At 42.3% G+C, this 27,804-nt stretch overlaps 2 protein-coding genes across 3 annotated transcripts in view; one reads left to right on the plus strand and one right to left on the minus strand.

Moving 5' to 3' along the window:
• ZNF277 (zinc finger protein 277) overlaps nt 1-13,075 on the minus strand; it is a 54,352-nt gene extending 41,277 nt beyond the window's left edge. The window contains exon 1 of the mRNA XM_075744126.1: nt 12,950-13,075. Within this exon, the coding sequence (XP_075600241.1) occupies nt 12,950-12,992 (43 nt within the window). The 5' untranslated portion in view covers nt 12,993-13,075. The remainder of the gene's footprint in view (nt 1-12,949) is intronic.
• Nucleotides 13,076-13,128: 53 nt separating this feature from the next.
• Nucleotides 13,129-27,804, plus strand: part of DOCK4 (dedicator of cytokinesis 4) — a 259,671-nt gene continuing 244,995 nt past the window's right edge. For both annotated transcript variants that reach the window (XM_075744140.1, XM_075744149.1), the window contains exon 1: nt 13,129-13,408. In XM_075744140.1, coding sequence (XP_075600255.1) covers nt 13,372-13,408 — 37 coding nt within the window. In that variant the 5' untranslated portion in view covers nt 13,129-13,371. The remainder of the gene's footprint in view (nt 13,409-27,804) is intronic.

Raw genomic sequence — 27,804 nt, forward strand, 5'->3', positions numbered from 1 at the left:
AGATTTTACTGATTGCAGGATTTTTCCTTTGTTTTCTAAAGTATGAAAGACGGGTGACTAATGACTTGCCAAATAAACAGTATTCAAAACCAAAACTCAGAATAATGGAAATAAAACACACTGTCATCATCTTCACCAATACTACATGCAATTATGTTCCGTAGTGAAAGAAAAATCAATATGCATAACACTGCTCTATATATTAAAGCACTCAAGTACTTCTATTAAGTTGAACTATCATTGAGTCTGAGTTCATGAGGAATTATTTAGGTATTACTTCTGCTTGTTAACACACTATGAGCAATATTTAGTTAAAATGTCCATGTACTCTAGGAGACAACACATCCTGTAGCTTCCCCCAAGATCAGTCAGTCCCAACCCTGCCCGGTTTTTCATTGAATGCAAACAAACACTTCAAAAGAGCACTTAATCCTACTGCTAAACCTTGTCAGTTTTACAGAAACCGTATATATTCTGTAGCATCCACTGCCTGGGAATAGGAGAATTTTACTCCAGTCAAATGACAGTTTTAAGAAAAGCTGTGAGTTACCAAATCCTAATATCTCAGGACAGAGTTTCTATAGAGCAGGTGTCTGCTGGGAACTGGAACTAACAGAAATACAACTGTGCTTAATAGCCATATTTAACAGGGCTGCTCTGTCGGGGAGCTTAGGATGTTGCAGTTTCATTAGCATTAACAAGTGTTGCTATGGGTACCAGAGCACAGGCATCAGAATACAAGTGAATAGAAGGAGTGGGAAAGCGATTAATAAAAATGTGAAGTGTTGGAATTTTAATAAAACAAAACCAAAGTGCTTGCCAATGAGATCATGTTTAAGTACTAGACTACATTATTGCCCAGTTCACCAGCAGGTACAGGCCACGGCTTGTCATTTTTCTGCTTGAGACCAGACAAACCTCCATATCAATAAAGACCAGAGCAAACCCACTGTTCTTACATTGAGAGGGACACACATGCCCATACACACTAATGAAAGTGACCCTAATAAGTATTCATAACAATATTTAAGTGCTGATGTTAATATGCAATTTATAAATATTTAACAAACTACAGACAGGTTCTGTGCAAGCTCAGAACCACGTAATACCTCATTCCTGGGTAAATGGCATGGACTTACATTAGCAGAACTAAATGCGGGGTTTGATTATCTTGGTCACAAACCTGAAATGATATTTATCTAATTCAGAATGAAATTTTGAATAATTTTATTACACCCTTTAGAGCTACTCTGATTTTTTTATAACTGTTGTTAAGCAAAATTAGTACCATTTCTGTTTACAGAACATCTAAAGGGTGAAATGGTAGTATTGCAGGAGCATCTGTGTCATACTCAGAATACAAAGCCAATTCCTACTCTTAGACAAACTAGGAAAACATGTCTGTCTTAATTACTAAATGAATGTACGTTTACCCATTTTTTCCCCACCTTCCCTATCTAAAAGTTGGAATTAAAAAATGCACAGCAACAGTCATTCCCACAAGTGACAACCCATGTTTAATAGCAGAACTTCTGCTTTCCTGGTTTGTTAAACTGAAGACTGTAGTTTGGACTTTACTTACAGCAAGTATTTCCTTGATTTTAGCAATATCTTCAAAACATCTCCCCAGTTTTAATACATTCACTCTCATCCACTTTTGTCGGTCAATAAATTCTCACTGGTTCCTTTGGAGGTGCCTTAGGATTTACTCGTGTTTTTTCCCTCCCCTACGGGTGCTGCTCTGGGCTTGCAGGACAGATCGTGCCTATTCCCTATGATCTGCACTGCCACCAGTACACAATTTTACATTACTCCCATGGCCAAAACACATTCTTGAGTTTCAGCATGCTGGTCTTCCACACCTGTGGCTACATCTTCCCTTCTAACCCCACCCTGCCCATTCCAGGACGCCCTTATCAGAGTCTTCGTTCTCTGAACACCTTTAGCGCTTAAATCTCCTCATGAGTGTGACGGGAATCAGGAAACCAAGTTCAGTTTACCTACTTTATGCAATGTTCCATAAAACTTAATTCTCCTTTCCTTCTACCCCTCCCTACTACCCAAACCGTTGCAGTTCAGAGGCGGTACGTGTATGATTTACACCATCAGCCATCAGTCTCCATCCCCCAGCTCTCTCTGTCCAAGAACCCTTGTTTACCTTTGTCACACGATCTTCCCAAAGCTGAATTTTGGCTTTGGATGCAGTTCTCCTTGCAATCTCCGTGGTTTGTTCTACAAACATTTATTTGTGCAAACATTTTACTTATGCAAACAATCTCATTTGGTTCAGCAGGCTATTTGACTTGTTACCTCAATGTAGTTGCAAGATGAGAACTGTAGATCATGAATACATGGAGGCTGTCTTAAAGAACATCTATAAAGAACTACATCTGTCTCCACTTTTTTTTTTAAATAGAAAAGTAGTAAAGCAAATCAAGATGACTCTGAAGTGGTACTCAATACTCAGTGATCTTCCCAACATTTTCTCTGTACTTAAATGTTTAATTTTAAAAATTGATATTAGTGAATCACTTAGACTTGTATGAATTATTATACTGATCTCCAGAATAATAGGACACTGCAACAAAAAAGATATTTTTGAAGTAAACAATACCGACCTTTTCTTGTTTAGTGTGATCACATGACATGGTAAACATGGAGAGCTGAGATCCATGTTATGTACTAAAATCAGGGATTAAGAAGCAATGATTAAACCTTACCCTAGTATCTGGAAAGATTAACAAGGTAATTATGTAGCCTGAAACTCAGAATGTTTACTTACAAAGAGGAGGAAGAAAATATCCAACACAAGATACGTATGAAGACAGACTGAGGGAGTTGGGGCTGTTAAGCCTGGAGAAGAGAAGGCTCCAGGGAGATCTTAGAGCAGCCTTCCAGTACCTGAAGGGGCTACAGGAAAGCTAGAGAGGGCCTGTTTACAAGGGCATGGAGTGATAGGATGAGGGGTAATGGTTTTAAGCTGAAGGAGGGTAGATTTAGATTAGATATTAGGAAGAAATTCTTTACTGTGAGGGTGGTGAGGCACTGGAACAGGCTGCCCAGAGAGGCTGTGGATGCCCCATCCCTGGAAGTGTTCAAGGCCAGGTTGGATGGGGCTTTGGGCAATGTGGTCTAGTGGAGGGTGTCCCTGCCCATGGCAGGGGGTTGGAACTAGATGATCTTTGAGGTCCCTTCCAACCCAAGCCTTTCCAGGATTCTAAGAATTTGAAATGGAAGGACAAAAGTGATCATTCAGGTTCTTTCATACATCTCATCCAAATCTAAAAAATGAAAATTAGTAGCTCTTTTTCTGTTTAACTTGTTATTTAATACAAAGGCATATCAAAGGCACCATAATAAAGCATAAACAATACTGTTTTAAAGTTGAGGTATAAAGACTAAATTTCTGCTATTTTCACATGAAAACTAACTACTTTTAAAAAAGACCACAATTTTGTGCCATGTGGATCAAGGCTGTCATTTTAAAACTTTTTAAAAATACACACTGGAAGGTGTTACAAGTAAAACTGTGTATGCAAATTTAGTACTCGTGTGTCTCCACTGCCACTGTTCTGCTGACTTCTCTGCCAACATTAGCAAGCTGGAAATAGGCATGTCTTAGTTTCCATTTACTGTGCTTGTGACCTTAGCTCTTCCACAAAGAAGAAGTCTTAACAGTCCGTAAATCTGTGTGATTCTGTGTTTAATAATGATAGTAATACTTCTTCATTGCTACAATTTATTTTTAACAAGTACTGTACTAAGCCTATCATCTTTTATGCCAGCATTGTTACATAAAACATGTTAATTAGTTTACTCTCTACTTGTTATCATTACTTAGTAGAGATCAATAATCCTTTATTACAAGAATTTTCCTTATCTTTTCTCTTGTCACCTGTCCTTTTCCTGTAACAGGATTAAATTCCCAAGCACGTTTTTCCTCTTGATGTTAAAAGGATTGCCTAGTGGTCTTTTTAAATTACTGCTTTATATTCTGTAGCTAAAGGAAATGCTGTGTGATTTTCCTTTAAAAACCTAAAGCCTGCTTTAGCCATTCCTATGAGATACCCTCATGTCATTACGACAGCAATTTTTACCATGCGCCTGACTAAAATGTTTGCATTACAGGGTTTCTAACTCTTTTCCACTGGTAGACATTCCTTGAAAAAGGATTAAACCAACTAAAAATAGTGTGGAATTTTCATTTTAAATGTCACTTTAATTTTTTTTCAGACTCATGTAAATTAGAACTAACCTCAGACTGCATCCTGAGAAGTCCCATTTCTGGGATCCTGATGTATGTGGGTTTCATACCAACTGAACAGGTTGAAAACTCTCTCAGGTATTCTGATGGAGCTTCCTGATACTCAGCAAGCCTTCAAGGCTGGATTGTTCAACCGAATTTTGTACTTAATGAAGAATCAGTACGAGAAAGAGGCTCTGTGGTGTTAGAAGCTCTGTGGTCTGTTGCTGCTTTCTCACAGTGAACTGGAGCTTTTCCAGATGAAGAGTAGCAAAATAAGTTGTTTCTACTTTTAGAATCAAACCTCCATAAATTGGTATTCAAACTGGAAAAACCAATGGCTGAAAAGGACAGTTCATTATAGCGTGCAGTGATGTGGATCAACATAGTTCAGCCTAATTGATATCTTAGCTCAGGAAAACAAAGCCTTGACTGTATTTCAAATAGTCCACTATTTATACTCTTTATAAATACATTTTTGAAAATTAATTTCAGAGGAAAGTATTTTCAAGTCAGACCTCAAATACTAATGTCTTACAGATCAAAGGGACATCTCCCAGCAGGCTATATCAAATTTCTATGAGCATATTCTGACTTTGTCCCAGAGTTTGAAGTAAGTATTTTTGTGATACTGGACTTATTTCTCTTGTCCTTCACCCATTCATTAAACACATGACACAGATCTTGACTTCGTAAGTATGATATACACTTACTAACTGATACTGCTAATGTAGCTCATGGACACGGATGAAAAAATAATTGAAGTTAATTTCCTCAAGAAACAGAATTAGAATGTTAGAGTTAGTGATACAAGCTGTTTATGTTTTTCAGGCAACATTTTGCTAACTGTATAAATACATGCAGACTCCTGAACATTAAATTAGTACAGTAATAATACAGGCTGCATGTTTTCATCCCATAGAAGACAAAATCAAATTAAAACCTCAAGCAGGATGCTTCCTGTTACATACCAGCCTTCAGAGAAAAAGCACTATCTCATTTATTCATGCATTACTGAGTCATAATAAAATTCATTGCTGGCACACCGGTCAAGACAAATGCTAGCAAAATGCTCTGGTGACAGCAGTATCACTTATTGCTGCACGCATTTGTTTCATAACCATCCCTGGTTTCATACTGTAAGTCTTGTGCACTCCCACCGTGGGATTGCCAGGGCTGACCTGGGGCACACGCTACGAACTTTGGCAGTGGTCCTGAATTGCAGGATGCTGTGCCATGTTTCCCTGCGCTACCCACCAGCCCTGTCCCCCTTCTTGCAGCTCTCAGCACAGCTCTGACCCACACAGGAGTTCTGCAGTCCCTGATCATCCTCCAGCTGCTTTGCACATTGGCTGGGTTTAGACAGCAGTTTTGGTGCACGTGAATGAGATTCGTCTGGAGTCCGGATACATACAAAATGCATCCTAACCCCTAGCAGAGACATCTGGATCTAAAACATGGGGCACTGCTTCAGACAGCTTTGAAACACCTGCATATTGAAGCTGTTCGGTGTGGGAGGGCTGACTACACATAATCCAAAGCAAAAATGCCAAACCGTGCAATATAGCTGCAGGAACTGCGGCACCCATTGTCTTTACTGGGCCTTTTTATTTGTTAATGTGGACAGAGCCGTGCCATACCATACCAGCCTGTGAGGTTGAACCAGATGGCATATCCAGTTAAAAACCTTCTATATCAGAGGGATAAAGAGAAAGCTTTTAACCTGCTACTACTACACAGAGCAAGAAACAGGAGCAGCTACTCCTTGGGGATGGTGCCACCGATGACAAATGGGAGGATGACATCTCAATGAGCAAGAATCAAACAGAAGCAGCTGGGCCATTTCACACTGGTCACTGTCTGTCAGTCATAAAAATCAGAGAAAAACAGAAGAAAGTGGGAAAAAAAGACCATTTGGAAGAAATGGTCCAGTGAAAAGACGAAGAAAAAAATCAAAAGGCAAGTTCAAGAAACCCAGTTGAAATATATTGCTAAGAAGAGACTGAGAGTTTTGGACCACTGAAGCCACTGACAAAACATCTAGTACCATTTCTCATTTACAGGTCTAGTATAGCAAAATGTGAGGATAGAGTGACAAACAAGCAGTCAACATGGAATTACCTGCTGGCAAACCAGGCCTTGATATCAATGATCGGACATCAGACTTGCAACTATACTGTTCCCTGTAGTGCCAAAACATTACAAGTTGACAATTACTGTTGTACACTGATGATCTAAAATCCTTTATAATCAGAGAATAAACTCAAGCAAAACATAATGCCCTTCCCATTTACTTCATAATTACAATTTGACTGCCATAACATGTAGCATGTTTTGAAAAATCAATAAATACTCCAGTTCAGCACTCCTGGCTCCATACCATAATAGAAGTATCAAATATGGGTACTATTTCTCTACAAAGTAGTATGAGCACTCCACATTTTTACAGCAAAAAAGTGTTACTGCTGATAGTACAGGGCACAAATCTATTACCCTACCAAGTGGGGCAGAGAAGCTCCAAACTGTATTGCATAAATAGCCTCACGCGTTACATTTATAAACTTATGTAGTATCTGGCATATTCTTACTGAGGAAAACTGCTTGCATACCCCTAAATTATGTAACTCTAGTGTTTAGCAGTTTGGCATCTTTCAAAAATTTGCGCATTATATCTCAAGTTAAGCAGCACAGTTTCAGTCTGATTAAGGAGTTTTAATGGTGCTGACCAATACATTAATTCAACAATTATCAGGTCATTGGATACTATTTTTTTCCTCTTGAGTGATTGTAATTGATTACTGATGACTTAAGACAACAATTCTGTAAAGAACCTGCCCTCTCACATAATATTTAAGTCCTTTTCTGCCTTTCCTACTGACCACTCTTACTACAACCATATCCCAGTTTAAGCCCTGTATCCCTTCATCAAGAAAGCTAGCTAAAGTCTTGAAGGGAGAACTCTATCACCTATTTACATGACAGGCACAGCTTATGGCAGACATCACTGGCTACAAGGACTTACAGTTTTGGTGCTCTTCCAGAAAACCAGTGTTTGCCAGCAAAAACAAAACAGTCAACAGGGTGTTTCAATAGGCATAACAAACTATCCTGGCATCTGTGTCACACTTAGAACATTCAAAAAACTTGTAATACCTCCCTGGTCCACAACTCTACATCTAAATAAAGCATGTCAACATCTATCATTTGTTCAGGCAATGAGAAAGCCTTTCAGATAAGAAGTGGGGTTTGCTAATACTGAGACAGTTTAAAGGACTTCATCAATCTGTAGACTGATGAACCCCTACTCACTGTTGCTCCACTGCAGGTAACAGAAGGCCCGCGTAGAGATTTAAAACAACTTAAAGGCTTTAACATGCAAACAACTTATCCCATTTAATCTGTTCTGTGGTCCACGGGCACATGCTCACCAGGAGCCTGAAGCAGCTTACTTCTCCAAGAGCTCCAGTTGGTATATAGAGCAGCCGATACTCGGTAGCCTGTTTGTGTATCAAAGCCTTTACTTGCTACTGAGCAGGCAAGAACTGGCTTAGATTACTGGAATTAAATGCAGTTCTATGTCCACTAGTAGACAGTTCAATTATACCTAACAAAGATAAAGGCCATCCATCTTCTTTTTTTTAAGGTGTAAAAGTTTTCTGAATTCAGAGAAAACCAAGCAGCAAGCCTTTATTGGGTATTTTTGGACAATACAACATATCCTGTGTCTTGTGCTAACAGCAGCTACATATTCATGCTGAGGTGTGTGGGACACTTCTTTGTCTTCAGGTAACATACCGTGCTCATTTGTAACACAAGTATTTGTAAAATTATGGCAGGATCAGAAGCAGTGCAGATCTGTGTTATCAAGCAATACAATCCATTACTTATTTCATTAATCCATTACTATCCATTTAATGAAATACCTAGTTTCACTTGTATATTCTCACATCACTAATTTGTTTTTTTCTAAGAAACATGCTGTGGAAGGCTAAAACCACTAGAATCTTACTGTAACTTTACATGAAAGGATTTGCCTTTTTAGTCTTCAAACACAGAAGCATATAAAAGATTTGCCAACTGTAAGTTAGTAATTTCCAGCCCTCCATAAGATCCGCATGCTTATCAGGTAATTATTCAAAATAACTACTACAATTAAAAATCATAAGAAATGTTCTTAAAACATTTTAAAAAATAACACTGGTTTAGGAGAATCATTCTTGTAATCATATTAAAATAAATTATGTTGCACTTACAGAATTAGTAAGTGAATGTATCCTCCAGGTGTAATTCCTAGTTGTTCAGTTCACAATGATTAACCTCTATCAAACCAAGATTCTTTATGGGGCTTATAATGCCTACTGGTAGAAGGAATCTCTTTTTCCTCTCTCCACAATCTATGGTATGGTGGAAGCCCCAGGTCTGGAAATCCTCCATTGAATGCATAGATTTAACCCAAAAATGGATCACTGGTGGTACTCCAGATGCGGAGAAGTGCCTGGTGGGGGAACAACTGAGGATGCAACCACATGTGTGAATGTTTGGAACTGGCTGGGGTTTTAGGGAAAGGTACTAAGCAAGATACTGACCTCTAAAACCATCAAACAGAAACAGGCAGATACAGGTCAGCTGGGTGTATATCTTGATAATGATATTAGAGAACTGGCCCCAGTACTGAGCCCTGTGGAACACCACTTGTGACTGGCCGCCAACTGGATTTAACTCCATTCACCACAACTCTGTGGGCCAGGCCATCCAGCCAGTTTTTTACCCAGCAAAGCATATGCCCATCCAAGCCATGAGCAGCCAGTTCCTCCAGGACAATGCTGTGGGAAACGGTGTCAAAGGCTTTACTAAAGTCTAGGTAGACAGCATCCACAGCCTCTCCCTCATCCACTAAGCGGGTCACCTTATCATAGAAGGAGATCAGAATGGTCAAGCAGGACCTGCCTTTCAGAAGTGAAGAGACAAGCCAGATCAAGCCCTTTTTTTGCTGATGGTGAGAATCATGAAGTTTATGAAGAAAATTAATTGGAAGCTAAACCACCCACCTCAGGCTGACAGAGGCTAGAGCAGCAGAGGGAATACCCTGAGGGTGCAGCAACCAAAAACAGGGCAGAAAAGGTGCTAAGATACACAGGCCGATGACCGGGCCCTGGCCTGAGGTTTAGCTAACATGAGAAACTACTGGGCAGGACATGAAAAATGGCTGAACATAAATAATAGGGTGAGAAGCTGGAAAAAATTGCTGAGAGCATGGTGAGGAAGGGCTGGCTTTCAGGTAGTTAAGAGGGGGGTTATGTGAGAGGCAGCTGGACTTCACAAAGACTTGGTGGGGACAGTGCTGGGACCTTTTGGGGAGTGAAATCTTGCAAGGCACACAGGGCCGAGGTAACTGTATCAGTGATACCGTGTGAGGCTGAGATGGCCCAGGTAAAAGCATCAGAAATACAAGATTTGGTTCTGCATCAGGTAGTAGTCGTCAAGCTGGAGCAGCTGGTGAGCAGGAAGAGACCCTCACGTGGAAAGACTTGGTGTCTGAGCCATTGGCTGTGTAAGGGGCCCAATGTCCAGGAATATTAAACAGACTTAGAGCCCACACTGACATTCAGGTGGCCTGTGAACACAGGCCACTTGCAAATCTAAAGAGGAATTGTGTTTTCCATAGTGAATGCCAATCCTGATGAACCAGAAGAAGGGAGGAAGAAGACTGGGCTATCCCTATTCTTGTTTATGCAAGTGCTATTGGTGTTTATGAGGGCATGATAAAGGCATTGCTCTGTGCGTGTCTGACCAACCATTTCAGTTTTACGTTTGTGCATGCCTCTTGAATGCATGCTCAGCCATGCTACTGGCCAGACCTGCAGGCAGGAACAGCAGCAGCTGCATCCATCAACCCGGACGGAGAAACTTCTTAGGTCTGAGAGTACCCAGGACTGGCTTTCAATGACCAGTGAAGAGGAACCCCTGGATCTCAGAGTACACTGGGTTGAGGGGCTCTCACAGCAGCCTTAATGAGAGGGAACTTAGAGTTGAGCTAAAGAAGTGATGCTTATAGTATCAGGAACAAACCAGCTTTCACTAAAGTATCCTCTAGGTGGCAATGAAAAAAGGTAGACTTGTGAAGGACTAGTCAAACTTTAGTTTTTCACAGTAAACTGAATTCCCTTAAAAGCGGGACACAAGAGATAGACGTGGAAGGAATAAGAATAACATGCTGTGCTCTGGCATGGTACACTCCAGCAGCATGGTATTAAAAAGCATTTGAGCACATTAAGACCCCGAGTAGGAAACTGTAACTGTCAGACTGCCAACAAAGCTATGAAAGACACACTTCCAGAAGAAACCTCATTTTAAAATCCACTGACAGATGCTGTAAGAAATGTTGATATGTAGCATAATTAATGTAGACTGAACAAATTGTACTGTGGACAGTGATACGTTTATTACAAGCCACTTGGTGAAGGCTGCTGGAGGGAACTAACGAGAATGCAACACAGTCCTGGATTAGAATATACAAGCGCAGGCTTCCCTGTAAACAGGAAATAGCGAGACAGGGAAAAGTATTTAACTTTCCTGTATACAGTCTCCAAAGAAGTGACACACCTCAGGTGCACGTGCAAGTGCAAGGTATTGCTAGAGCGAATAAACAGCCTTGTAGAAATGAAATGTCTGAAAGAATAGGTATTTTGCTCAGAGACAGAGAAATGATAAATATTAGGGTGAGGTATTTTCTTTGCCCACAGATGACATGATTTATAGTATAAGTTCTGTTTACTCTAAATGACTGGGCTCTAAGATGAATAATTTTGAAAAGGCTATTTCAGCTGTTGGGTAGTCTTTGTTCAAAGGAATAAGAAAGATGGGCTCCAAGCCTAATACAAACACACTGAAGTCAGTCGTGGTTAACATGATAGACAGCAGTTAAAAGGCTGTGGCAGAATTTCATGACTCCCAGCCAGCATGTTGGCAGTCCTCTCCTATGGAGACAGGGATAGCTTGGATGTCTGTGGAAGTCTATAGGCTGGGGTAGAAGTTAATTTAGCCTGGCACCTATTATTTTGATTTTCAATAGTGACTTTTATACATTTCGTCATCTAGAGACTCCAAAGGATCTGCCAGGGGATGCAAAGGAAGTTTGGGAGCAAAGACACCGAAGTTCAGAAATCCTTTCCATGAGCGTTTGAGTTCACTAATAGGAAAACAGCATAGGTGTCTGAATTCCAATGGTACAAACTTTTTTTTTTCATACTGGTGCCAATGTCTTTACAAGAGTTACCTAGAAAAACTCCGGGGTAACCTCATCATCTCTAGTACTCCGCAGACCTATATACAGTTTCACACAGAAGACCTCCACAAACAAAAACGACCGTCCTTTTCAACAGTTAAAACGGCACAGCTTTGCCTCTGGGTGCAACTACACCAGTGTGGAAATGCTCTAGAAGGGTCTGGCTTTTCATGTAGGAGCGGTTCACACCAACACACTGCAACACATAAATAATGTAAGAGTACTGCTTTAACTACTAGCATAAATAAAGTGATATTACTTTTAGGAACAGAAGCAGAGTACATACTAGAGAAACAACCCAAAGGCCACTTAAAAGATCACTCAATACCAAAGTTTGACAACTAGAAGGATAGACACAGATAAAGTGTGCTCTAACTCTAGGTTTGAAACTGCCTGCTTGCACATGACTTCCTTCTGCTGTGTCTTTCAAAGTATCGGCGACTTAAAAATTCAACATAACTGGACAGTAGAGGTTAAAAGCCAACCTGGACTGAAAAAAAATTAAGCCACTTTCCTCTCTTAAATGTGAAAACATTAAACTCTAATTTTTTTGTTCAGCTCAAACTGAAACATCCCATAAAACTTCTAGTTACCAATTCAGAGTAATGACTATTGGAGAACACTTTTTTTAAACCAGACGTACTCATCTTAGAGACAACCTGTACCTGGTGAGGCCTGCAGAGCAGCATCATGTCACCGGAGTTTTTCCCTTTTTTCTGTCTATGCCTTCCCCCAGGACAGAAGATGTAATCCAAGGTCTTGCTCCTGCCTCACAGTGTCCAGGTTTCTCTCACAAGGATCAGTTCAGCCTAAGAATTTCTTGCAGTTTACCTAAGGTGAGCTCTAGCTAAGCTGCTTCTAGAAGGGTGCAGACATACAGGTCTCTCAACAAGGATGGAGATCTCACTGTTCTTGCTGCTTAAGGTGCCTGACTTGCCCCGGCTGTCACCGCTGACAGTCCATTTGTGCTCCTCACTGTACGCCACCTGCTTTTCTTTATCTCTGTGCATATACGTGCTGAGATACGGATTTATGTGGGAAGTCAAAGAGCCACCCAGACGATCAGCCTGATGTCCCACCTCTCCGGCGCAGTGCCGGCACCAAGTCCCGCTGCAGCACAACTCACTGTTGAAACCTCTCCCAGTCCCCCCAGCTTCACATGCCACGCTCGGGGCTTTGCTAAGACGAACGGCACCAGCAGGACCCGAAGCCCTTACGCCCCTTGTAACCACCGGGAGGTGGGGACGGGGCTGCCCGACGCTCTCCCCGGAAGCCCGCTGCGACGGGAGACCGATGGGGCCCTCACCGCGCCCCGCGGAGCCCGCCCCGTCCCGCCGCCCCGCCAGCGCCGAGCCGAGGGCCGCGGACCGCCGGGCGGAGGGGAGTGTGGGTACCCCCATGCCTCCCAGCAGCGCACTCACCTCCCCGCTTCAGCGGCCCGCCGGCCCCTCGGGACGCTGCCATGCCACCGCCGCGCCGCTCCTCCCGCCCCGGCGTGAGGCGGCCTCCGGGAGCCGAGCTCCGCCCCGCCACGCCCCGGCGGGGAGCGCGGGGCCAGCCGGGGCTCGTAGTCTCTACCCCGGCCGAGGGGCGCGGCCGCGCCGAGGCACTACGTTCCCCGGCGTGCAGCGGGACGGGGCATATAAGTGGCTGGCGGCGAGCGCCTTTCACTCAGTCAGTCCGCCCGCCCGGCTGAACAATGCCTTTGCCGCCGGGGCCGAGTAGCCGCGGCTGAGGGGCGGCGGGAGCAGCTGGGCAGCGGACGCGCTTGCCGGCCACCGCCGTTCCCGGCGGAGGGGTTGCCGGCCGCTGGCGGGGTGTCGGGCGCACGCACGCCGCGAGCATGTGGATACCCACGGAGCACGAGAAGTACGGCGTGGGTGAGTGAGTGAGAGCGAGCGGGGCAGCGCGGGGGGCGAGGAGCGGCGCTGCCGGCGGGGAGCGCATCCCGCGGCGGAGCGGGTTCGCCCCGGGGGGCTGCCCCCGTCCCCCGCGGGAGCGGAGGCAGCGCCCAGCCTGTGTGAGCGGTCGCGTCGCCCATTCTGCGCGGCGGGGGTCGGAGGTCCCACCGAGGCGGGGGGTGGGAGGGAGGTCACTTTCCCAGGGGCGCAACAAAGGGCGAGCGATGCCCGAGCCGCGGCTTCGGTGCCTCCCGCCGCTGCCCGGGGATGGGGCCGGTCCCTCACCGCCGAGGCGGGTGCTTGGCTTCTCCCCGCCGGCGCTGGGTGGAGAGGCTGGTGTTTCACGGGGAACAAAGCAGCCTTAAAAAATACCCCTGGGAGCGGCGACCCGGCAGGGAGACGGTCTCCGGCGGCGCCCCGGGGAGGAGCGGGAGCAGGAGCGGGGCCGCGGGCATTGTTCGCGCGCCGGGGGTTTTGTTGCTGCTTCGGTGGAAACCAGACAAAGTGTCGCTTGTGGGAGTCGCGCTGCCTTGTCTATTTATTCAACTCTGCTCTGAAGCCCGCCGATGTGACTTAAGTGATCAGGGAGGCTCACTGCGATATTCTGTTTTTTGACACCACCTATTAAAACCGCCCGGTGAGCTCTGGTAGCTCGTCCCGGACAATAGCCCCGTCTGACACAGATGCAGCTGAACTGTTAGACAGCCCTACTAGCGTAGTAAGCAGCTTTCCGGGTGTTTACGTCGCATTTGAACGCGGAGTTGTGCATATTACGGAAAAAGCAGGAGGAGCGCGGAGCCCTCCTTTGTTTTTGTGTGTCTGTGTGCGGGGAGCAGCGCTCTGGCGAGCGCGGGAGCCAGCCCAGCCCGGCGCGGTGCCGCTCCGTCCCATTTGGAGTTGGTCCCAGATGTTGCTTGCTGTCCTCCAGACGTTAAATTATAGAGATCAACAATGGGATTTATTTTCGTGACTTCTTTATTTGCCAGGTCACAGCTGGGTTGCAAGATATTGATTAGTCCTGCCACCCGCCTTTCTTTACGAGGGTGGGCAGAGGCTTAAAAACCACTCTGGGATTCCCTGGAATGGCATGCTGGATATTAGCAGTCAAGTGTTTCAAGTTGCAGCCCTGCTCTCGGTCTTTTTGTTGGTTTTTATTTTTATTTTTGAGCATAGTATGCTATTGCACAACTGAAGCATTTTTCCTGATTTATGAGCTAAAAATCACTGTGCAGCATCTTTTCTAATACTGACAACAAGCAGCCAAACATTGTTCCCCTTATTGAATAACTACACCTGGTTGCTAAACAATTAAGTGATATTTTAATGATAAAATCTTAAATAAGGTTTTTCTGTGTTTAGTAAACCTTTTCAGGTACTTGCACATGGATCACTGTCCAGCTCTTCCTCACTTAGGAAGGCTGGTGTTATGGAAATCTTATGCCTGCTAAAGAGATGCAGTTGTGATTTCTCAATAGTGGGCTTCCTCTGGATCAAACAGAAAATGTAGTTCACCACAAAGATCCTCTTTCTTTTTGTAAATATATAACATAGTCACAAAAAGATGCTTATTCTTATTTAAATTCATTCCATGGTTTTCTGTGATTTCCCTTCCAAAGGCTATTCAAGATAGTAACAAAAAGCCACTGTTCAATTTGGGTTCTCTGTACCCCTAGAATGGGGGTGATATTGTAGTTCACAGGAGCATTGCAAAATGTTGAAATACTAAAGTAACTTATTTTTTCTCTTGGACTGTATTTTATGCTATGTGCTCACTCACTTGCATGATGAGTGCTGTCTGCAAAATCTTCACACCCAATTATTGTATAAGCTATTGTACTCTAGAGCAGTGGTAGGGGAGGCAGGAGAAAGTTTTGTATCTTAATGTATAATTGTTTAAACTTCAGGTAAAGTGAATTTCATTGGGTGAACTTGCATTTTGCATTGTAGACTTAATTATGTCTCTTCTTTTTTTTAGTGATGGGATTATTATGTTTCAAAAGAGTAGTTTTCTAATACTGATGTATTTATTTGCCCTGGTAAAATGGGTGCATTATAAAATCCCTTTGAGAATCCTGATTAGTTGTACCAAACATATGTATCCTTTGTATAAAGAGCTCAGGGCTTGCATCAACATCAGACCTCATCTGCATTTTCAGTCTGAATTTTGCAGCACATGCTGTGTGCTGCACATTTCTACTGTGACATGCCAAAATGGATGAATAACCAGGCAACAACCACCTGGTTGCACTGAAGGGTTGCTGGTTACCAGGTGGCTTTTGATCACTTGCACAGCCTGACAGTTTCCCACTTTGAGGGGTAGTTACTACAAATAATAAGATTATCTTAGAATTTTTCAACTTCTGTCTGCTAGCCACTGATAATATCTAATTGTTTTTTACTGAGCAGGCTGCTTTGCTGGGAGTTCATTTACTAGTAGGCAGATATACTGCCAGTTTATTTCCTAGTAGATAGACATACTGCCATAATGAAGAACATTATTACAGTTAAATGTAACACCCTTTGTACTACAGTTTTATGTGTTTTTATTTCTAAGGCTCTAGATTTTCAGTTATGTATTATCCCTCAGGATGCTAAAGGTGAAATAAGCATTGAAATATTTCTGGTTCAGAGAAAGTTTGCTTTGTTTGGGTTTTGATATCTTTATTTTCAGAACAGAATGTTTAACTTCTGTGTTTCACTTTGAAATTCCATATGTTCTGAATCACACCTTCAGCTGTTCTGTCAAACTGGTGATGGCATCACACAAAGAACCCAGTGGTCAGTTTTGTGGAGTATTTAGCACAAAGTATGTGGGTGTAAGGGTAGGAGAGGTAAGCTTTTTTGCTGTTAATAGTATTTAAAACTGGTAGTTGTCAAATTGAATTGGCTTACATAAATGCTGTGTACTGTTCTATGTGAATTTAGAACCAAACAGAACAATACCGTTTAAAACAATAACCAAACCCTTTGTTAAAATTAGTCATTTAAGACTGCATAGCTGTGGATGCTCTGCAGGCAGCAAACTGGTGAGTGGGGCTTTCAAAGGTTGTTCTGACTGGTTGGTGCAAACTAGAAGCTTTCAGCTGTAATACATAAATCACAGGACTATGTAACTTCTTGTAGTTGCTGTTCTGTTAGAGAGCCTGAATATAGATCATCACTTTTTCTTTGTCTCACCAAATCTGCATACTGCTGATTTTTATTTACCTGACTCTATAAGGTTGCAGTTATGCTTTCTGGAACATAAATTATTTTTCTTTTTTTCTACTGAGCACAAAGCTTCTTGGAATTTCTTAGGAAAGTGTTTTATGGATTAAGATGGGAAGATTAATTAAGGAGAAAAGTTAAAAACAGGTGCTGAATACATAATCTAATTTATAAGCAGAAAGGTATTCCAGATCCTGAAGTCATTCTCTATAGGAAAATATACTAATTTAACTTAGACAAGTTTAGTGCTTGGTATTTTTAGTGTGGTTAAGCCATAAATCTATCTTCCCAACAGGGTATGAAGTGTGGCCATCTCCTACTTTATAGACTGAGAAATGGAAGGATCAAATGACTTTGTGCTGTAAGCTGAGGTTTATAGGAAGAAAGACGGGGGTGTATTAGTTGATCACAGGAGCAGTATTGACTAGCACATAGACAAAAGCCAAATCAATTGGCTTATGCCCTGGTCTGACTTGCTGCCAGACTAGTCTTGCTAGCAATCCTCTTGTAAGATAGCTAAGACATCTTTATCTTCATGCTGTAATTGTTTTTTTGACTGCAAGCTAACTTTACTGGAAATGAGCTTGGTTTGTTTAGCTCAACAAGAAAAGGACTATGATGTGGTTAATGTCACATTGTATCTCTGTCAATAACTGGGCTAAACTTCCAATATGTGTTTTTGTTTAACACAAATACTTCATCAGCTTCTTGTACCCATCCCCAAATAGTACAAACAAAGCCTTCAATCTTCTTACATTCTGCTATGTTGGTTTTTGCTTCATGTTTGTATGTGGAATTCACTAATATGACCACTAATAATGAGCTATATCCAGAATTTCTGTCAAGCTGCCTTAAATAACTGTTTAGGGGTGGGGTAGGACAAAACATAGCATACTTTGGGGCTCATGAACCCCATTTAGCTCATGAACAGTTGGAGTATGATCTTTGTTTTCTTGTTACAGCTTGTGGCTGTTTGTGGGGCTGGTCACTTGCAAGTAGGTGAAGGTGAGGTACTGTGGGGCACTGAGAGTGATACCAGTGCTCCCCCCACTTCTCTGGGGTGATGGGAGCCTGTGCTGGGTCTGGCTGAGATGGAGTTAACTTCCCCACAGCAGCCCTCACAGCGCTGTGCTGTGTACGGGTACCCAGCAAGGTGTTGGTAACACACCGGTGTTTGGGCTACTGCTGAGCAGCGCTGGCACAGCACCAAGGCTGTCTCTCCAACATTCCCCCCAGCAGTAGGCTGGGGGTGGGCAAGATCTTGGGAGGGGACACAGCCAGGACAGCTGACCCAAACTGACCAAAGGGATATTCCATACCCTATGATGTCTGCTCAGCAATAAAAAATGGAGAGACAGGAGGAGGAAGGAGGGATATTTGTTAGACATTTGTCTTCCGGAGCAACTGCTACGCATACTGAAGCCTTGCTTCCTGGGAAGTGGCCGGACATTGCCTGCTGATGGGAAGTAGAGAATAGATCTTTTGTTTTTCCTTCGCTTCTGTGCTCAGCCTCTGCTTTTACTTAGATGCCTTTATCTTGACCCAGGAGGTTTTTTTTCCATCTTATTTTTTTCCCTCCTCCCTGCTCAACTGAGGAGGGCAGTGAGAGAGCAGCTTGGTGGGCACCTGGTGTCCAGCCAAGATCAACCCACCACAGAGCCCATTCTCACTTTATGAAACACACCCTGAGTTCCAGCTATCTGAGAGAGAAAATGTGCGGGCCTCTGCTATAGGAAGATTTTGGACACATAACACATTGTCATGGAGGCTTTTAGATTAGTTTAGGATATCAGAGAGATTTTCCTGGTCTTCTATGTAGACAGTAACTTTCAGTATCTTTCAAAGAGGTAATAATGCCAACTCACAGCATTTTGAAAAGTCACTCACTACATTCTGCTGGAGAGCAGAATAGGAAGGCTGAGATTTTAAGTCATTTTGGTCATAAGAATAGCCTTAACTTAAATGAATATTGATAAAGCAGTGAAATTGCCTTAAAATAAAACTAAAAAAATATTTTAAAATGAATTTAACAGCTGCTTCCAAAAATCCAGAGTCTTTAGTGTGGATGTGATGTTTTGAATGCCTTTATCATCTCCTAAGGACAACCCAGAGATGATTGGTTCATTAACACCTTCTTACACAGTGGCCTTCAGAGATCTCATCTTTCCTATTCACTAGGTATCTGGAGCTACTGGGGGAGATTTCTGAAGGAGATGTTATTTCATGGCTAGCTGTATACTGATGACACTGTTTTTTCTTCCTCTTTCACTGTACTGAAGTCTTTTTTGCCACCATTCTCAGTGTCGGACTTGTGTGGTTACTAGCTGGGTCAGATTTAGCCAAAAGATGGTGGACCTAATTAATGAACATAAGGAGTGAAGGTGAGAATGTGGTCTCCCTGCTGAAAGGGAGAATGTGGTTTTTTTATCTAGTATAGGCTAATGTAATCTGTCATTGCTTCCGGGAGCTCGGACAACATGTGATGGAGTGTCTAACTTCTCTGTCAAGAAAGCTATAATTAGTTATTTTACTCCTACCATGCAGATATCAGCAACTTTTTGTACTGCTGCAAGAGTGTCTGCCTTTGACACATCTCTCATTTCTGGGCTGCAGGTTAGGGAAGCAAACTTCAGAATAAAATTGGGTTTCACGTTTACAGCCTGGTTCAAGGCGAACGTGTTATCTACCACATTCCATAGTTTCCAGTTCATTTCTGAGTGTAATTCACTGTAGGTTTTGGTCTATAAAGTTCTCCATAATTTGAGTCTTGGGATCAGGGAAAATTCTGAGGAAAGCATTTTGACTGCTTGGATCATTTGTGACACTTGAATGTATTCAGCAACTGAGACAAGGCACTTCCAGCAGAGTTTGTACCCCTGGGAGATGTGCTGCTTCATTTCTTTAGTTTTGAGAGACTGAGTGGTGTGTGTGTGGTTTTGGTGAGGTTTTTTCCTACTGGATTTGTAGTTGATTCTGTGAAAGTACAGGGGAACAAACCCCTCAAAGTCCTCTCAGGCCTGTCTTTGTGGTTTTGCACAGAAGGGTTGAAATGTGAAGCTGGCTTGATTTTGCCAGTCTAGAATATATTTTGTTACTGTTTATTTTTGCATGTAACTGTGTACATAATTGAATAACTTTGTTTTGGTTTTCCTCCTTTTCTTCCTATTTGTCCTTTTGTGAGGAGCTGGGCAGAATGCCTTTGAGGTGACCGCTGTCCCCTTCCTAGTGATTTGAAGTCTCTTCCAGGAGACTAACCTGGAATGAGATGTCCCTTTTTATTTTAGTTGCATGCATTTTGCTTGTGATAATGACTCTAATGTTATGCAAGACAAAATTTTCGTTTTGTTTTAATGATGATGACTATAAACGTAAGAAAAATATATTTAGAAAGGCATTAGAAAGACTTAATCTGTACCACTTTCTCAAGGGTGTTTGCCAGTGTGTTCTTTAAAATGATGATAATGAGCATCTGCAACTTCTGTAGTCAGTGCTTAGCACAATCCTATTACTAGAAAGTGTTTAGCATTGGAGTAGTTTTCCTCTTGCATGTATCCTTATGTGTATGTGAAGCCTTGCCAAGACTGTCTCCTTTTCCTCATATGAAATAGTGCCAGTTATTTCATCCCTTCCTTGTAGATGATGTTGTTCTTATCTTTGACCAGTTGATCTATATTCAAAACTGGACAGGAAAGCTTTGTCAGGTAAAGCAGGAGAATCTTCTAGTGTGTGCTGTGGGCAATGTGTCTGCTTGTCATTCCTGGTGTGATGTTTGTTCCTTTTGCAACAGCATCTCATTGACTCTTGTTCAGTCAGGAACTGCTAATCAATCCTTCAGATCCTTTTCTGGAATACTGTTGTCTAGACAGTCATTTTCTCATCCTGTATTTGTCAGCTTATTATTTCTGCTTATATGTCCTTAATGGAAAGCACCTCTTTTCTATACTATTTCTCCTGTTTGTCAGCTGCTCTGGCTCCCAAATTTCCTGTCTCGCATAAGCCTGTTGGAAGCACCTTGTCTGACAGCTTTGTGATGCAATTTAGGAACTGTACTTGCTAACAGAAGTGGAGCTTAAGAGAAGCAATGCATGACGAACAATTAAAGACACTTGGATGCCACAATGATTTGCCATTAGTTTGCCTTTGTATGTTTAAAGAGATGTATTTTTCAGATCTTTACAATGACAAGAAACTGAAGTGATAGCTGTTTTCTGTTTCTCTCCATAATGCATGTTTCTGGTTATTCAGAATGCATGTTCCCAGTTACATAGTTTAAAGATATGATAACTTGTCAACTTTGCATTCTTGGGCACCTGAAATGTTTCATTTGAAAATAATGCTGATATAACTTTCAGATGCTCAAAGGTGGCTAGGAAAGCTGCAAACAGTGCAGCTCTGAAAGTCACCTGTGCTATAGGACAAAGAAGTTTGGATTTTGCAATTTGTAATGCATTATGCTTGCTGGTTTTTTCTGTTGCTTTGAATAAGAAAATAGGATAAAATCAAATCAGTTTTGCAGGATTAGAAAAAACAGTCATCTTATGGCATGAGGCAAAAATGTGCCCATGTGCTCTTGAAGGAGAGCTAATATAAGGGAAAAACTGTTGTTGATACTGATTGCACCTTTCATTTTTCTCCAGTTAAGGAACTAAGTCAGTCTATTTTTTTTGAGTCACATGCAATTATTTATCTAGTTTCTTAGTAGTAAAGGCTGAAATTATTACAACTGAAAGTAGGTAAAGCCTGTTTACTCAGCTCTCTAGTACACTGAGTTTCGTTTTGATAGCTTGTGTGTAGAAAAACTCAAATAGTAGATGAGGTAATAAATCCCAAAATGCAATTGTTAGCAGAACTCATGATAAAGTATTTGAGGAATAACTTAAACTTATTTCACTTTTGTTTTCTGTGTTACTGTATTTCAAGTGTATGTCTCCTTTTGGGGCTCTGGAAGCAGGCAGTGGCTGGTCTTAAGCAATCAGTGGCTAAATGATGAGCTTGTTCAGGTCTTTCCGCAGCAGAGCGCCCAACTGGAGTCCCCTTTCAAATCCATTGCTTGGGATATCTTGATTTGTCTTTTGTTTGCACCAAACTTATGATTTTTGAGTTTTAATTAGAAATGCAAAATAAGTTCTTAACTACAAAGGTGTGTACTGACACATTTTCATGAATAATTTGCGTTGAGTGTGTGGGAATGTATATATGCTGTGGACAAGAGGTGAGCACCAACTGCACAATAGGGGCTCTTCAATAATAGAAGTTACTGAATTCTGTTTAATTATTTTTAAAACAAAGCATTTCTTTTTACTATCATAAATCATTGACCACATACAATAAGATAACATTTCATTTTTTGAAACTTCTTGAAATTACAGGTGTGTTGGTTTTGCGTGGCAAGGTTTTGGTAGTGGGGGGGCTACAGGGGTGGCTTCTGTGAGAAGCTTCTAGAAGCTTCCCCTGTGTCTGACAGAGCCAATGCCAGCCAGCTCCAAGACGGACCCGCCGCTGGCCAAGGCCAAGCCAATCAGCGCCTCTGTGATAACATATTTAAGAAGGGAAAAAACAGTTAGAGAGCACTTTTGCAGCCAGAGAGAGGAGTGAGAAGATGTAAGAACATCTGCAGACACCAAGGTCAGTGAAGAAGGAGGGGGTGGAGGTGCTCCAGGCGCCGGAGCAGAGATCCCCCTGCAGCCCGTGGTGAAGACCATGGTGAAGCAGGCTGTCCCCCTGCAGCCCATGGAGGGAGGATGAGGGGGTGTAGAGATTCCACCTGCAGCCCGCGGAGGACCCCATGCCGGAGCAGGTGGAGGCACCTGAAGGAGGCTGTGGCCCCGTGGGAAGCCCATGCTGGAGCAAGCTCCTGGCAGGACCTGTGGATCCGTGGAGAGAGGAGCCCATGCCAGAGCAGGTTTGCTGGCAGGACTTGTGACCCCGTGGGGGACCCACGCTGGAGCAGTTTGCTCCCGAAGGTCTGCACCCCGTGGAGGAGACTCATGTTGGAGAAGGCCGTGAAGGACTGTCTCCCATGAGAGGGACCCCATGCTGGAGCAGGGGAACGATGAGTCCTCCCCCTGAGGATGAAGAAGTGGCAGAAACACCGCGTGAGGAACTGACCGTAACCCCCATTCCCCGTCCCCCTGTGCTGCTGGGGGGGGCGGAGGTTGAAGCCGGGAGTGAAGTTGAGCCCGGGAAGATGGGAGGGGTGGGGGGAGGTGTTTTTAAGATTTGATTTTATTTCTCATTCCTCTACTCTGTTTTGCTTAGTAATAAATAAGATGAATTCCCTCTCTAAGTTCAGTCTGTTTTGCTCGTGATGATAATTAGAGAATGATCTCTCCCTGTCCTTATCTCGACCCGTAAGTTTTTTTCATTGTACCTTTTCTCCCCTGTCTAATGAAAGAGGGGAGTGATAGAGCAGCTCTGGTGGGCACCTGGCCCTCAGCCAGGGTCAACCCACCACAACAGGTTGCAATGCAGAAAGCAAATTATTATTTCATGAAGCCTGTTTCAACTTTTCTCCAGAGTAGTGTAGTGAGCTAAGCATGTTGGGGGACACACCCAATACTTATGATGCTTTGTTTTATTACATAAATTAAATGCAAGTTAGCTGTATTATTTCATTATTGTATTACACAAACAGCAATGGGTAACAGCTTGATCCTTAAGCTGTAGATATGTGGTGGACTATATAAGTATGAAGTAGTTGTAGTTCTATGAAGTAGCATTCATGCTTTTGTAGATAATGTTACCTGTAAAATACAGAATATTTTTCTCAGGAAAAGCCCTGTATGAAGATGACTATTTGATTTTAAGTGTACTGTTTTATTTTTGGGGGAAAAGTAGCATTGGGAAACTTAAATGTCATCAGTGGTTCATAATATTACCTCTGATTTTGTAGGTACAACTGAGGTACAGTCCCTGAAACTAAGTGCTATAGAGATGGGTCACAGATAAATACTATTTTTAAGTGGTAGTTTTTATAAGGAATAAAGTTGGCTAATATTTTGTACCTTGAAGGAACAGGTCTCTTTCCTAGGCTGTGTGGTTCCTCTCCTGTCATCTGTACTAGGCCTGTTAAGCTTTGTATCCTCGGTGCACTGACTTGCAGTTTTGGCCTTTGCATCGGATTCAGAATTGCTCCTTCTGGTGTTAACATTGTCTCCCCTCTTACTATGATAAAGAAAGAAGGAATCTGAGCACATATGTTCAAAACAATTTAGTAGACAACAGCTGGCAGAGCTGCGGTGTTATTCATGGTTAATAGTGGAAACTTCTTAAACATTCTTCACTTATCTGTCTCTTCCCTGTTCCTCTACCTTCCCCCCCTGCCCCCAGCTTCCTTCCTTTTTTTTGGTCTGTAAAACTTCAGACAAAAAAGAGGAAATCCTAAGGTGGAAAACAGAAGATCCCTGTTCTTCTATTTCATGTGTTGGTTCTGTACAGAGTTCATTACTGTAGCTATACTTTTCTTCCTCCACCCACCCATATCAGAAAAAATTGAATAGCTAATTATAACTCAAGCCACAATGATATTACTTCATGATATACTTTCTTCCACTTGGAATAACAAGACCCAAAAGCTAAAATTCTTCTCATTGGGCCAGATCTAGTTCTGAGAGCTCAGCTGTGTTGAACAAATGGGCTTATTCCTATCACTTGCCAGGTTAAATAGGTAAAGTAAGGGTGGAGATATCTGCCTGTACATATTTTGCCATTATACTTGTCTTGGGAAAGTATGTCAGTGATAATAGTAAGCATTTCAAATTATGGATTCTCCAGTTGCTTACATAACTGGAAAGCAAAATTCAATAACTTAAAACCTGTTTTCCTTATTTTGCAAATCAGATTGGAAGACAAGACCTGTCTGTCTTGCATACAAGCTAGGCTTTTTGTAATGATTTAATTATGCAAAGACTTTGAACAATTTCTTTCCACCAATTAATTGAAAAAGCATAGTAAAAGATGCTGAAAATAGGTAAAATATCAGGATAACATGTATTTTTCCAGGAAAGTATGTGGTGGTCTTGCATGTGAGGCAACTGTTGGTTTTAGAGTTTAATCTTCTCTGGAGATGCTATTTGGAGATGTAACATAGTAAATGATATTCAGAGGAATCTGAAGTAATGAGTTCTCTAGCTTCACAGACAGGGTAACACAGAAACCACTTACTCCATGGTCACCTGCAGAGTTGTTACTTTTTTAAGCTACTGTCAGTGGTTGCTTCTAGAAAACACTACTTTTCACACTTTTGAAAATATAAATAGTAGCTTTATCTCAGCCTGAGCAATTACAATGTGCTTTAAGAAGTAGTATTTAAAACTTGTTCCCTTGATGAAAAGCATTGGATGAGTGGTGTCAATCTTGCTGCTGCTGCCTGTCTGCTGGTCAGTGCCTGACCACATCCACTGTTTTTGTCTCTTCAAGCTTAAGTGTGGTCATGCTTGCTTATGTTCAGAGAATTTGCTGGGAAGCCTTTAAGACTGAAAATTGTTGGGCTTCATGCATTTGCATGCAAAGGAAAGTATTTCTCTGTTTCACTTCTGGGAAGACTCAGTTCTACTGAATAGACAGGGGCTTGAATAGCAGTGCTTCTAAAATGTGTATTTAATAGGTATATTAAATAACAACAGTTTTAAAGATGGCAGAGAAAGTACAGAGGCTAGTTGTCATATTAGAGGCACAAATTATGTGGTTCCCTCTTCTCCCAGTGTAATCAGAAAAATGTACCTAGTAAACAGGAAAAAGTGCAACTATAACATTAGAGAAATGTAGGTTTTCATGATGATTCTTACAAAGATGTGTTTGAATTTATATTCATAAATAGTGCCTCTAGCTCTCTTTTTGAGCAGCCAGTTAGCAGCCTCATAATTGAGGCTTAAATGTGGTTGAGCAGCTGAGATCTGTGGTCTTTATCGGTGTGCCCTGCTTCTCTGTGGATTCCTTGGCAAAATAACTAAGCAGAAAGGGACTGAACTGATGAGGCGGTGCTCACTTTTAGAGAAGTGGAGGTCCAGAAAAAACTTAGTTGATAGGTGTTGAATCGGCTGTTAACCAAAACAATTATAGCCTAGTTTAATCTAGGAAGTAGACTTACTGTTTACAGAACTGCACAAGTTTGGCTTTTTAATGATCTGTTGTAAAATGCCATTTATGTTTTTACATACCTTATGCAAAACCTCAAAAGCACTCTCTGCAGACTACAAATAGCAGGTTTTGTGTAAAATAGGTTTGTGTAGAATAGAAACATGCACAGCAACAGTACCATATGTTAAAATAATTCAGGAAACTCAGAATAGCATATTGTCTTGAGTACATGTGTGGGGGAAACTTTGGAGAATGTAATTGTCTGGGGACCACCACAGCCATGTCCAGGCTGGGCCAGCTCTGGTGCTCTCCCAGCTCTGGCCATATGCTTCCCTGCGTTCCCTTGTAACAGCTTCTATGATGAGCAGTTGAGCAAGAGCTGATCTGGCTAAAAACTAATCACTTTTCTGGCAGGGAGGGTTTTCTACTGGATCAGCACCTCTAGCTGGGCTGAAACTGTCTGCCAAAGTATGTGTGCCAGCACAGAGGAGATGAAGGAGGGTGCAGCTGGGAGTACAAAAGATGGCAGGACCTCAACGCTCTTCATGTGTCTTGCTTGAAGCACCTTGCAGCTGCAGTGTACCCAGGTTTCTTCATGCTGTACTGGTGCTGCAAAGTAGTGGGGCTTTTCAGCTCCGCATGGGACCTGGCTGCAGGGAGAACCCGCTGGGTGCTGGGCTCTGAAGGCACCAGCTTCCTTGGCTGGTGAGGGCTGCCTGGCTGGCTGCTAGCCCTGCTGCAAAGGAAGCTGCCTGGCTTGGTCAAATACGCAGGTGTATCGGGGAGGTGTGATAAAGCTACAGCCTAATGAGAAATGTAGTTGGCCTGTCAAGAATATATGGCTGTTTTCATGGGGCAGGAACAAATAATGACCTGAAGTAGATAGTTTAATTGTATGTATTCTAATCCATCTGTTTGGTCTGGATTCATGAGTGCTGTTCACTGAACCCACTGCTAGTTCTAAAGCTCTTTTACAAGTTTCAAGTCACTCTACTTCCTAGTGTTGTTCAGATAAAGTCTTAATTTGAGCATTTTGACTAGCACGGCAGGAAGTGCTTTCCTATTCTGGCCACTGCCTAGTAAGCACTTGCCTGTCCTTGCTATCTCAAACTGTCTCCACATACAACAAGCAGAACTCTCCAAGCATGTATTTTGGACATAAGTTGGGATTGATTCTTGTCAACTCTGAGCAGGCTGCTAAAATAGTTTCAGTGTCACAAGATTATAAACTAAAACCTCTAAAGGTGCAATCCTAGTTCTGTAGACGTAAAATTTGTCTAATTTCACCATGGAGCAAAACTTTTAGAACAGCTAGAACAATGACAGAACTGAGAACTAATAAATGTACAGCAGGAGTTCAGTGAGATGTAAGTAACAAAGTCAAGGAAGCACATACCTAATACTTATCTTTTTAAGGGACCTGTGTCTAGAACTTGAAAGGACTCTACCTGTTTAACTTAGTGATATGGGAAAGAAATAAGTACTTCTGCCTGATATAATCAAATACATGGTTTGATATGAGAACTTGAATACCCTCAGATTAATGAGAACTGCTGCTTCTCATAAAGTGATGGCTCTTAAGCATTGCCATTGTCTTTTCAGTCAGGATTGTTCTGGGCATAATTCTGAGGAAAAAGCCTTGGCAGTTGTTCCTTCCAACTTTCTGTACTAGTCTTCTCATTTTCTCCTCTGCTGTGGATGTCTGTGGTAGCCCTCCTGGAAATGCCAGTGGAGTGCCTGGGACATCCTGTGCTGCCACAGTCGTGTTCCCTTCTTCTGGCTCTCATCCCCCATCTCCTTTGACTTCTGCCTGGCATTCTTCAGGCTCCAAAACTGGGACTCAAGCTTAGAGAAAGTACTCTTAATTATGCAATGTTTGTTTTTGACCAAAATAAGTTTTGGACATGTAACAAGTACCTTTAGCAGAGGAGGAATTGTTTGATTTGCCTGTGGTCTATGGGGGTACCAGACTCTTCAATGTTTGTAAAATATGAAACAGTATCCTTACAACTCCTCTGGTATGTGTAATCCTCTAGCTTTACAGCTACCATGATATTCATCAGGTGTCTTCCTTTTTTAATTAGAGTAGT

This window comes from Balearica regulorum, chromosome 1 (assembly GCF_011004875.1).
Source record: "Balearica regulorum gibbericeps isolate bBalReg1 chromosome 1, bBalReg1.pri, whole genome shotgun sequence".
NCBI classification, from domain to species: domain Eukaryota; kingdom Metazoa; phylum Chordata; class Aves; order Gruiformes; family Gruidae; genus Balearica; species Balearica regulorum.